At 38.7% G+C, this 12,890-nt stretch overlaps 1 protein-coding gene across 4 annotated transcripts in view; it reads left to right on the top strand.

Moving 5' to 3' along the window:
- Nucleotides 1–12,890, top strand: part of NEBL (nebulette) — a 262,002-nt gene that overhangs the window by 77,445 nt on the left and 171,667 nt on the right. For all 4 annotated transcript variants that reach the window (XM_086466536.1, XM_086466535.1, XM_086466534.1 and 1 more), the window contains exon 3: nucleotides 2,865–2,949. In XM_086466536.1, coding sequence (XP_086322662.1) covers nucleotides 2,865–2,949 — 85 coding nt within the window. The remainder of the gene's footprint in view (nucleotides 1–2,864; nucleotides 2,950–12,890) is intronic.

The following is a 12,890-nucleotide window of genomic DNA, read 5'->3' as shown; positions in this document are numbered from 1 at the left end:
GAATGGAGCTACTGCTTCTAAAATAAGTAATTATCTTGGATATGTTGGTTCTTAAGTGGTTTTCTCTGACAGTTGAAATACCTGTGAACTTCTGAGTACTAACTGTGGAAGAAACCATTTCTTTTGCAGATGATCAGAGGTGAAAGCTGGTGTATGATAGGGACAAGGTATATGTTCCTATGCTTCAGAATAGAGAGGAGGTTTAATTTGAGAGCCTGGGTTTGCAGAGACATGTTGTCCGTTGCTGTTGCTAATGGGGTCCCAGGGGCTGTGGCAGTGACCCTGCCTCAGTGTTGTCTGCACCTTTCACAAGGACACTAGGCCAAAAAAAACCTGTTGGAGCTGACTCCCAGTCTGTGCCCTCAATGTTAAAAAGGATGAGTACAGCTGATTGCTGTGATCATAGTACCAGGGTCATGGTGTGTGTGAGAACGTTTATGGGAGTGCTCTTAGCATTCAACATGTGCCCAACCTAATTTTTGAACTGCATGAGTGCCAGTTGATTTGTTTGTTTGTTTATTTTTAGCAGCAGGGATTCTATAAGCTATGTGGGTTATCCATGGATATCTTATGGCTGCTATCTGAAAGGCTGCTATTCTTTAAGGTGTGAATTATGCACTGTTCACTGCTGTGGTCTTCCTTGGATATCCGCAAGCATTGGCTGAAGTGTCTTGTTGCCTTCTGCATCTGTCCATTGCTGCTTTCCAAACAGGGCTGATGACCCTCCTTGTGGCCAGTCTGGCATTTGTCTTTCTCATCTGTACAGAGGAAAGAAGGGTGAGAGAGAAGAGGTGAAACAGAGGAAAAGGAATTACATTGTGCTGATGCCCTCTGCTTCATGCAAGAGCTGGTTCCAGTTGATGTCCTCTAAGCAAAGTCTAGTTCTGTCTCCCTGTGCATTGCTGGAGCTGTGGCCAAGTTATTCAGCAGCCAGGCATCACCTGGCTGTAAGGGGGGGTGGTGGCTGGGGAGCCCATATGCAGTGCTTCCTGTGGTTTCTGTGGCCAAAGCTACTGTGTAGGTGGACTTGGAAGGACTTGGCTGTAGCTATGAAAGAATAGGCTGGAAGGTGTCATGCCTAGAATTTTTTTTTCTAGTTTTCAGTGACATGAGCTATCCTGGACAAGTGGCTAACATAATGGGTGGGAATATATTTAACTGTAAGTTTTTAAACTTGCAGGGGCATTATTCCTTCATCTGCCAGTATCCAACCTGGGATGGCTCTTGCGTTGCTGTCAGAAAAAACTTCCCTTCATCAAGGTGTTGCATCTTTGCTCTTCCTATGCAGTTATTAGCACGGCCTTGGGAACCTGAAATCCCCAGGTTTGCAGTTGGTTGTCTTGTATTTCTCCCGTGTTTTCGCAGTGTAGTGACACCATAAATAAGGGGATGTTCCACAGCCTCTTGATGCGTCGGTCTACTCTGTTGTGCTGCCATGTAGATGTCTGGCAATGCAAGATGTTGTCTGATGGGTGTGACCCATATCAGAGTGGACTGTATGAAATCCAGGCAGCATTTCTTATCAAGTGCTACTCTGGCATTTCTGAACAGGAAACATTCAGCTTTTGGCTAAAAATGGAAATATTCCTTAATTTTTATATAGGTGCTTTTATATTTTTGATATAAAAATTAACTATTTTTTACTGAAACCATACACTTCATAGAAATATAACTTGTAAACAGAAAATAAAACCAAACAAAATACAATTTTGAATGAAAATGTCATCTTTACAAAGTGCAGAAATTTTATGAGGAGCTATAGCAACTGAGCTAGTTGTTGAAAGAACGCATTAGAGAGCCTGGAGTTTGAACATGGAAATGTTTAATGCTGCATATCCTGTCTTCAGATACTTACTGCTTAGTCCCTCTGTAGAAGTTGGGCTGCAAATGTTGTTGTGTCTAAAATACTTTGCCTGCATCTTGTACCTCTGAAATGTTGGAGGCACAAATGGGGTAGCTGGCAGACATGGGAAGCTGTGAGCAGTCACTGAGAGCGTGAGTGCCTTGCGTGGTTGTAAGGTGAATATCTTGGTTTGAGTCTGAAGATGCTGGAAAACCAGTAAGAATCAGTTTCCTGATAGTGTTGCTGGCTCATAAGAATACACCTGTTTTGGGATAGCCTGTTTAGTTTTGTTATTTCCCTCTTTTTGTGATCTTTCCTATAATAGAGCTTTTTGTTTGGCTGTGAAGTTGCAGGGTAAATCGATGAAAATGAATAAATCATGGTTCTGAAAATGAGTGGGATTTGACTATTAACATTGTCTGTAAAATGCCAAAGCAAATAGGAACATGTTGTAAAAGTGTAAAATTTCAAATGAAGAGGCAGATAGATGGCAGTTCTGAGCTGTTCCAGCCTTTGGTACTGGACGTTACAGCGCTCTATGGTCACATTTACCATTATAGCATTTGACTGTACTAGGAATGGACCTGCCTTGGTCCTTCTGGTTTCTGCACTAATGGATTTAAGACACCATGGTACTTCAGTTGTTCTCATTGACATAACTTTTCAGTTTCTGTAAAACACTTATATTTTAAAGCATTTTACTTTAGTCTTCATTCAGCACCTGACTGTACCAAGGCAATGCAGTTAAACATATTTTTTTTTTTTTCACTCTATTAGAAAAAAATTTGGCTGGTTGGTCTCTGCAGTTGGTGGCCAGGGTGACTGGATGGGATTTAAACTCATTACAGGAACTTGTTCATCTGCAAGGCATGACTGACAATATTTTTTGAGTAAATACTTCTAACACAAACCCAGAAAACTATGAAAGACTTCAGTACACTGTAGGAAAGGGTACTGGGATGCATTTGACTTTCTAGCATGTGTGAATATTTACCATTTGGCTTTGTGCTTCTTCTTCTAGACATTACCCAAAGCAGTCCTTCACTACAGTGGCTGATACACCAGAAAATCTTCGCCTGAAGCAACAAAGTGAATTGCAAAGTCAGGTAAATAAAGTGATTTTTTTTTTTTTTCTCAGTAATATTAGACTGTCAGTCCACTCCTCTAGATTTTCTAGATCGTAGTAGTATTTCTTCGTACTAATACATAGTAGCATTCTAATTTAATTGTAAAAAGTATTCGTAGGTTGGTGTAACACTGCAAAACTCAGGATTTCTGATCTTGCTTATGCTAGTTACCATACTATTGTAAGTCCATTGACATCACTCAAATCCTTAATTTTCAACAGTATATGAAGTGTCTAAGTAGTTTTTAATGTGTGAAATGTTACAGCTCAACCCAGAGGGTTCATTTGCCTTGGACAGACTGTCATTGTTAGCTTGGATCAAACCTAATCATAAAATAGCTGTGTTAGCAAACAATTAATTTGTCATTAGCAAACATTTAGAAGCCTTTAATACTTGTCAACACTGAACTGACTGAATGATCACTTTATGGATCTGTTATGTCCTCTGTGAACTCATATGTGGAGCAGTCTGTAAGCCAGTTGTGATAAATGTTATAAATCAAAACTTAGGTAGGTTAAGAAGAAATATATTGAAATTAATACATAAAAAGAAAAGGGGGAAAAAAAAGGAAGAAAATGGCAATGAAGACTTATGTCCCAAACATGTTTACTATTGTTACTCGGTAGTCTGTAGCATACAGTTCTTACTGATAACAATTCCTTAAAATATGAACATCCCTCACCCCCTATCACTTTTCTATTGTTTGATTTTATGCAACACTGGAAGTTGGCCTGGCTGTGTGAGACAATTGAAAATACCTGATTGCATTTTATTTTGTAAAAGTTGTGGGTTTTTTTTTTTTAATATTGTGGTTTTTGTCTGGATTTAGTTGCAATCTCTTGTTATAAATTGGTAATTATTGTTGTCAATTAATGTAATAAAAATTTGTAGCAGAAAAGAGAGTAGGCAACAAAAGCTTTCTTGCTTGGGAACCTCTGTAAGTTAATGGGTAAAATCAAAGGAGTACTGAAGAGAAATGCTAGCACAGGTATTTATTATGATAGACATTTTTAAATATTCTTTACCTTTTGCCATTACAGTTCCTGGTTATAAAACTTAGATAAGTACTTCCATGCTGAAATTCTGTTGTCTGGGAAGAGCAGAGTTTGTGGAATGTATATCTTCTGTTGACTTCAGTGGATTTTAGAGTGGAGTTTTGCTTTTCTTGTAGTTCAGTGGTTCTGTGTACCATAGTTACCATTCTGTCACAGAGTTAAGAGGAACTTGTATACTTTTTACAGGTATCTTTAAAACTTTGATCCTGGGATTCAGGAGAATAATAAAATTTTATTCTTCTTTCTGTCAGTTTTTCACTGTATTGTCTTTTGTATCTATGCACGCATCCACGTGCACATGGTTATATACAGATCTCAGGCCAAAGCTCAAAGCAATCAGGTGGATGCTTTGCCTACGGCTACCTCTGACTACTTATCCCCAGGATATCTGTTACACCATGGGTGAGTTTGCCTGCTGGGACTTTATAAGGATATAGCTACACAAGTCTAATTTGGTGATAGCTGAAAGGTGATGAGTAGAGTGGAAGAAAAGCTGGTTGACTTCCTCAGGGCTACGTCACCTGCCTTGGGAGCCTGCGGTGAAAAAAAGCTGAGACAGAGATTTCAAACATGTGTTCACAATTCTGTACCTTAACTCACATGTGAATCATGAACCTTAATCTAAAAGGCACTCAGGGAAGCCTCCAAAGCTGTAGTTTTTAAAGCACTGGCAAAAGACAGATTTTAATGGGACTGATTTCTGTAGGCAGGTGGGCTTTGACTGGAGAGCTCGTTTGGAGTTGGTTAAGAAAAGTGTGGATGGCAGGAATCCTTTTTGGGTGTTTAGAGAGGATGACTCTCTTGTATGAAGTCCAGACACATCAGAATCTCATTTAGGAAACATATCTTGTCTTAAAGCAGTCTACTTTCTCCCTGGTTATTGTGATAATAGTTCTGAGGGACTGAGGGCTGTTCAGAATTGTCATGGAGGCATAGAGGTCAACTGGTAGGCATCAGTTTGGGTTAAGACTAACATTGTAAGGACTGCAATAATTTCTGGTTTATGACTGTGTGCTGTCCCAATGCCTGATGGGCTTGTTACATCTGTGGTTTAGCTCACACTTTCCAAACTCGCCTGTATCAGTCGTCTGTCTTGGCTAAATGTTGACTAACTCGAGGAGTGTGGCCTATTTCTAGAGCCTATGAGAGAAATGGCTTCCCCTAACCTATTTGAAACATGCTGACATGGCACTTTGGAAGTGTAAGGAAACTTGTTCTGGTATTTTCTACATGTAAAGAGAGGACTTGGTATTCTGCGACTGGATAAGCAACATCAATGAGAAACTTTGAGTTTGCTTGTGTATAAACTTGCACCTGTAAAATGTTAGCTAAGGATCTAGTCAAAACTTGGAGAGAAACCCTTAACTTGTACAGTGTGCCTTTTTTCAAGTTATTAGGCAGTAAAAGATTTGCAGTCGATGCAAATATAGTTCTAAAATATAAGGGCACAAATTTACCTACTCGGAATAAATGCCATAATGTTTCTGATCATCATTTGCTTCCTTGGAGTTGATTCCCATCAAGAGTGTGTAAAGTAGCCTAGCCTGTAAATTGTTTTTATACTGAAATAAAGATTCCAGTGACTTTTCATAATCCAGTTTAAATCTTGTCATAAAGTAAAGCTGTAAATTCTGAATAATTTCTGTAATATTTTGAAGAGTATAATGACAGAGAAATTGCCATCTGTTGCAATTCTAGTCCATTGTCCTGTTTTTCAGAGAAAGTTCCAAGATTCCCAGCTGAAGCAAATACATGATACGTAATTTGCCATCGTTCAGGTCTCGTGCTATTTTAGTACTCTGCAGTAGAAAAAAGTGTGTACATAGTTCAAGAAAAGCCTTTCACATGAAACCAAACACTTGGCTGTGTTAGGTAATATAAAAAATTATATTAACTTCTGAGTAAGGAGAAATGCTTTTCTACAGTAATAGCTGCTTTCTAATTTCTAAGTAAACATCTTTAATGCTTTTAGTTCTGAAGAGGCACAACCCTGTGTTTAACTGCAGGACTCCCAAGTGTCTTTTCAAAATCTGTAGCTTTAGAACTTTTGTTTATCTTTCTGAGCAAAGCAGGAGGAATTGGTAAAGGAAACACCCTTAAATATCGTATAAGCTTAAAGACATGTGTTTTTGTAAATTTGTTGTTTTGATTTTCATTTAAGCAGCAATTGATAGCATTTTAAGTTGAAGTGCTGGGTCTTCTATCAAGAATCCATTAAGGTCAGCATCAGGTGCCAGGCTGTCATGTTGACATAAGAGCAAAACAAACAAAACCGAAACACTGTTTTCTGGAGGAGTCAATAGAAAATGAATTTCTCTTTAAAACACTTAAAAAATTACGTTGTTAAGAAGTCAAATGGCAACATTTAAAAGCTTTTCAGAGAACGTTCTTCTTGTGTACAATATAATTTCAGAGCTTTTCCCTCCCTTTAGCCTTTTGCTTCCATGTGCTTTCATTCAGCTCTGTAGTTTGAAGGAGAGACAAATGTGTTTTAGGAGAGGCTATAAGTTTGATTTCCCATTCTGGAGAGCTCCTCAGTTCAGTGTGACTGAAGGAAAACAAGTTTTAAGGTCTCTCATCTTCTAAATAAAGAGTACAGACAGGGATCCAGTGTTTCTTTATGTCTGATGAAAAAATCCCTGTCTTTGCTTTGTTGGGGGTTAGTGCATTCTCTTACCCCATGGCATACAATGGATGCTTTCCACATGTACTTGCCTCTCTTAGATGAACTCGGCTACAGAAGTTACAGAAATGCTCATCTATGCTATGTTTACATGGGAATTGCCTTCATGTGCCTTAGCTAGAAGGCTGTGTTAGAGCTCATCTCTCTAACTTTATTGCTAATTTAAATTACTCTGTGGCCTTCAGTTCTTGTCTGGGGCAATGCTGTATAGATCAAAAGCAGCAACTCCACTTGAACTTGCAGAAAGAAACAGAGATGTTCTGCAGCAGTTCTTGGCAGGAAGGGTATTGAAGTGTCAGATCAAAGGGAGCGCTGATGTTTAAGGTGGGTTCTCATACTCCAACACTTTCTGAGGAAATCCACTTTCCTGTAAGTCTTGTGGAAATTCATACAAAATCACTGGTGTTGTCCTACTGCCTAGTCTCTGGTGGCATAGCTGAAGCTGCTATCCTTGGAAACTCCCAGTGCTTCTTTTCGTATGGGAGAAAGTACTTTTCTTGTGCTTCCCTTACAGCAGCTTGGATAATTGAAAGTGTATGGAGTGTTTTTTCTGTAGGGAGAAACATACTTGCAGTTTTTCTTGTTAGAGAGTTCATAAAATTTTGGCTTTCAAGAAGTACCATCTTTCCTTAGGAGGTATACCCAAATTAATGAGGCTATTATCGTAATAGTCTGTGTGCTAAGAGTCCTTACTTTCTCACCAATTGCTTGTGTTTGTGTCTTTATCTGCCAGCTCTCACAAGGATGATCATGGTAGTATTTGAAAGAGTGAACCTCAGAAAAGGGAATAAAAAATCATTATGGTCAGATGTTTGTCTCTAGGATGGCCATGCTTCTCTCTGTTCAGGTTGAAGAAGAGACAGACTGCCTAGAAGGTCCTTTTGAAAGTGCGCAAGAGACAATGGGTGTAACCTGAAATACAGAAAATTCCATTTATATGTAGGGAAAAACTTCTCCAGTGTGAGGCGCTTGTTTCCTGGAGAGGTTGTGGAGTGTCCATCCTTGAAAATTTTCAGAAGAGGACTGGGCACAGTCCTGAGGACTCTGCTGTAGTTGACTGTAGGGTGATACACTAGATGATCTCCAGAGTTCCTATCCAACTTCAGCTGTTCTGTGATTCCTCTCTGTCCTGTTCTTCCTCAGGTTCCACTTGACCATTTCTGTTGTCTTCTTTCTTGCTTTCTTTTTGCCTCTCTGTTCCAAGAGTATGTGTTAGCAAACTTCCAGGCAGATTCTTTTTATTAGCTGTTTTTCTTGATTTGTGAAAAAACTTTTTCAGTTTATACGCTCTGCTTTTATGAAGTCTCTGGAATGAACTGCCATGGTGAATGCTATAGGGGAACGAAATGCCAGATGGATTGCTAAAGCAGACATTTAATGGATTTCCTGGGGTACCGTGAGTGAGCTCATTGGCAATGTCATGGAGAAAACAGTCCTTGGAGCTAGAGGCAAAGATAGAAATATCTTCCTTCAGCTGAGGAAAGGAGGAAGTAATAGCAGGAGAAGGATAGCAAGCAGAGAGGCCTGGTTATAGCTTTATAGGTGATTTTGTAAGTTGTGCCAGAGGAACCTGGAACAGAATTTAAAGATGGGAGTTTTCTAGATAGCTGTCAGGAACTGATTATTTATCTCCTCCTCTCTCCAGTTGTCAAAGGATCTGAACCCAATCCACCATATGTATATGAAGACGGGGTGGGAGAATGAAGAGAGTGCAGGGTTCTCACTTGTTGTCTTGCCATTGCTTGTGAGTGAGAAGTCCTGGAGTAGTTGATTTGGTTTGTGCATTAAAATAAGCCCAAACTGCCTGCAGGAAGTTCTCTCTTGCTCCCCTGTGAGCCCCTGCATGGTAGCATTTTGTAAGTTGTACTCACCTACTAAATGTGATTACTTTTTATTTTTTTTTAAATTTTTTTTCCCCCTCCCCAACTTGTGGTTTGTTCCTTCTTCACCTCTGAAGAACTGTTTAAATGATGGTTTTATCTGCATGAGTGAAAATCATAAAAGTGTAATTCTTGATGTGAATAATACCAAACTTGAGAGGAGTGCAGGAGGCAGAATGGATTTTAGTGTTCTGGGAAAATGGTCGTCACCTCTTCCAATTGTTATCTTGCTGAGTACATGAGGGGTTGTGTCTCCATCCTGTCTGCATTGCTCTGGCTCCTGTTACTGTGCTACCTTATATCTACCTTATATCTACACTGTTTGTGTGGTGGTGTGGTTTTTTTGGTGGGTTGTTTTTTTTTTTTTTTTCCCCCTTCACTTCTTGCAGTTACTAGACAGGCTGTAAGACTCAGGATGGGACAGTAGTACTTCCTCTCTTTTTCTGTCTGCTGCTACTCACTATCACAGAGGCTGGACCAGCATGTGGAGATAAACAAGTAGTAACCCTGTGGTCAGGAGACACCAGAACATGAAGACACAAAACAGTGTGTAGTACTGTAGTAGTTCATAAACAGATTGGGGGGCAGAGTGAGAGTTTCTCAGTGGAATACATTAGCTTATTTTTGTGTTACTGACACATTTGTAGCATCATGAAATTCTTCGATTTCGCAGGTGGAAATACAAATTTCTGCTGGGATATAAGATGTGATTATGGACTACTTTCTTGAAATGGAAAAGAAGACTGGTTTGCCTTAGCTTTAAGTTGTTAAGACTTAAGTCTTAAATCTGATTCTTGGTACTGGCTGCATATCCTACATTTTTTAAAAAAATCTTTTTTTATTTAATGTCATTGGCCTGTATAATTACACAGAATTTTAACTTATCATAGTAATGCACTAGTCAGTGTAACAAAAGTTCTTCTGTGAAGGGGTTGCAATAGTAGCATGTGTGGTTTTTTTATAAAAATAACTTTTTTCTTATGATGTTGACTGCTCTTTCCCCTATTTTCTTTTTGTGCCAGATCATGCCTCGAAAATCAGTAGTTTAAGCTGTATAGATAAAAGCAGTACATTCCCTTTTTTTGAACCTATGTTTTTATGTGTATCTACATTTATATCTTAAGGGCACAATTACAGATTCCAGTGTCTGAGCAAAACAACTGCTCCAGGCCATTCTTTTTGAACATTTTCTTCATTTCTCTGCAAAATAATCTGTGAAGATGATAATGGAAGGAGCACATTGCAGAGCAAAGATAAATACTTGCCCTATATTCAGAGGAAACTTTAGGCAGACTTGCATGTGAGCATCTATGGAAAACGTTCACCTGTCTAACCTTCCAGCTTTTTACTGTTGGTTTGATGATACAAAAGTAAAAGTGCCAGCATGTTTTTTGCATTAGTGCTTGACCTGTTGTTAATATCCATAGTGATTGGAAAACCTGATGTAATTTGGTAGGGGAACACCAGAACTGAACTACATTTAAAGGAAGCACAATAGCATCTGCAGAGACTCGGAAGCAAGCAGCGCAAACTGTTCCTGCTGGAGAAAAATTTATGAAGTCTATAAAATACAGTCGAGGAGAAAAATCGCCTCTCCTGGTGCCAAGACTCAAACGTAGGATGCAAAAATATATGAATATAACGAGATCCGTTTTTTCTAGCATATGTTGATGAGGAAAAGAAAAATAATTGTATGTTTTCTTTCACATACCTGTTTCAGATGCACTTCACATTTAACTGTAAAAAGTGAAGGGATAGTACGTTTATGTGAAATATAGGTAATTTTTGCAGTAGGATGAGGACAGTGTGGTTATGATTATTAAATGGACTACTTATTGAGCAAACCCATTTTTATAGACTTTCTTATGACATTGTATCAATGTACAGCAAGCAGGACATCTTTAATAGAAAATCTTATGATCAATAAAGTTGAAAGTGATCCTGACCACCTTTACTTGTACAACAAGCAGTAATGGAAGGGGGACAAGAGAGAGCCACAGAATTCATAACTGTTATTTGTAAGTTGCGCTGTGAAATTCTTAACTGCATCAACACTTGTATTGAAATACTGGTAACTTTAGAGGAACAATTAATAAAAATACTAACTTAAAAATTAAGGTGTTATCAGAATTTCTATGATTTAAAAAAATTATTCACTTAATCTCTTATATTCTAATCTTAAAGAAGAAAATACCATATCTTTTCTGGGTGAGGAAGGAATGGGGAACATTAACTGAGCTTGGGCCATGCTAATGTGTGTTCTTTTTCACGTCTTGTCAAGTTTATCTTATTCTCTTGAGCTTCTTTCTGCTGTTTATTTTTGGAACTATTTTTTTTAATGGTTGCTCTGTGCAACTCTGTTGCAGGAGATTGGATACTGTGATTCTTGTTATGTTTTTGTTGCATTACTGCACGGCTTTTAAACCCACACGAAGGAAAAATGCATTCATTTGTAGAGAATTTAAGATGAAGAACGAGAACAGAATGATTGTTCTTGTGAGTGAGGAAGTGAGGCATCCAGGGACTGCAAATCAGATGCTGAGGACATACCTCAGCATTGTACTGCAAAGTACAAAAGGGCCAGGAACAAATTCCTGATCCTAAAGACAAGTAGTGTGTACTGGTTTATGTCCACACTGTATATGGCTGCTCCCCTTATAATGGATATATATTTTTTTCCAGTTAATAGTGCAAGAGCTGCATACTAGCTCATCAGAGTGGCACTTGTGAAGCATGAAGCCAAGTGTCTGTGAAACCTGATGGCATGTGGGGAGTTTGCAGGGCAAGTGTCCTCTTGATTGTGTGGAACAGCTGTTCAGATCAAAGGGAGCAAAGGTGGTGGAGATATGTCTGTGCTGCCTTTCAAGAGTGCTCCCTCGACTGGAGCAGACACTGAGCTGTGCTTGTTCTTGCCTTGGGGGTGGCAGTACAGCATTGCTGGGGGAGACGCTTAGCAGTGTGGGGTATCAAGGAGCCAGTACAGAGTTTGTTCCTTGCCCTCTCCTATTTAGCAGAGTAGTCATACTGAAGAAGCCTGTCAAAGCCAGAAAATGGGATCACATCACTCTTTCCTTTCTGGGCTTCAGATCTGCATCTTTCGGAGACTGCCACATTTAATCAAAACAGGTCCATGTAGTCTCGCTTCTTATTTCTGACATTGTCATTTTTATCTGAAACACTTTGTACTTACGGTGATCAGAAAGAGGAAACTTGACTCGAGTGACTGGTCTGATCCAGTGTAGAGTATTGGTAGTGTCAGCATTAAAAGGAAGGACAGCTAAGGAGCCTTTACTTATTCCCCCTAGGATGTAAAAATGGAGTTTTCAGCAATATGTTTTTAGTCAGTGAACTGAATTAGGAGAACTTGTTTTATTTTCTTCATGTTGCCAGTGTCTTCCTCCAGGATGTTCTTAGTCCTTGCTCTAGATGTCCATTTGTGTTATAGTGAGAATAAATTATCTATTTTTCCCCAGAAAATTGTAGTGACTGGCATATTTAATAATTTGTGAGTGGTATATGAGTATTTTTGTTGATATCCTTTCATCCAAAGTAAAAGCTCGACATTTTCTTTTCCAATGTGAGGTTATAACAATGAATTCTTTGTACATCAAAGCATGGGATTAACCTATTTGGCATTTCACATTGTGACAATTAATGGCTTCCATTTAGTTCCTCATTTTAAGCTCATATCTTTTCAGAAGTACTGACCTGTTTCTTACCAAGGAAAAAAGCTAGTCATCCATCTTGTTATAATGAAACCAATTTTTATGTTCATCTGTGGCATTTTCTTAACGAACTTCAGAGGTTCTGGACTGAGAATTTCTAGAGGCAAGGTTAATTTTTCTTTTCATTTTTTCTTGTCCTTATTCTCATGGCCTTACGTTAATGTGTTGAAAGAATATGATAAATGACTATATTTCTCCTAATTTTATTGGTTCTTTGAAAATGTTTTGAATGTGGTCCTTATTCCTTTGTAAAGTTTAATTCCACAAGGATGAGCCACTTTTACTTTTTAGACATCAGTTTATTTTCCTACTGATGCTACAAGCTCAACCTGTCAGTTTTTCTAGTTCAAGGGATTCTTGAGAATGTTCGTTGCTCACAGCGTTATGTTGATCTGCTGAGATCCATGGTTCCCTTTCAAAGAAGAAAGCAAATGGAAAGTTTTAACGTATGTTTGAGTTTACCAATAGATTGAGAGGTCAAATCATACTCTAACATACCTCTGGAAATTGCCTCAACTTCATAGTTAGTTTGTCCCAAAGTTTAATATCTTTTTCCTGGCATGCCATAAATTTAGTG

This window comes from Leptosomus discolor, chromosome 6 (genome assembly GCF_034619465.1).
Source record: "Leptosomus discolor isolate bLepDis1 chromosome 6, bLepDis1.hap2, whole genome shotgun sequence".
NCBI lineage: Eukaryota > Metazoa > Chordata > Aves > Leptosomiformes > Leptosomidae > Leptosomus > Leptosomus discolor.
Note: the sequence above shows the minus strand (reverse complement) of the source record. Positions and strands in the feature narration are given on the sequence as shown.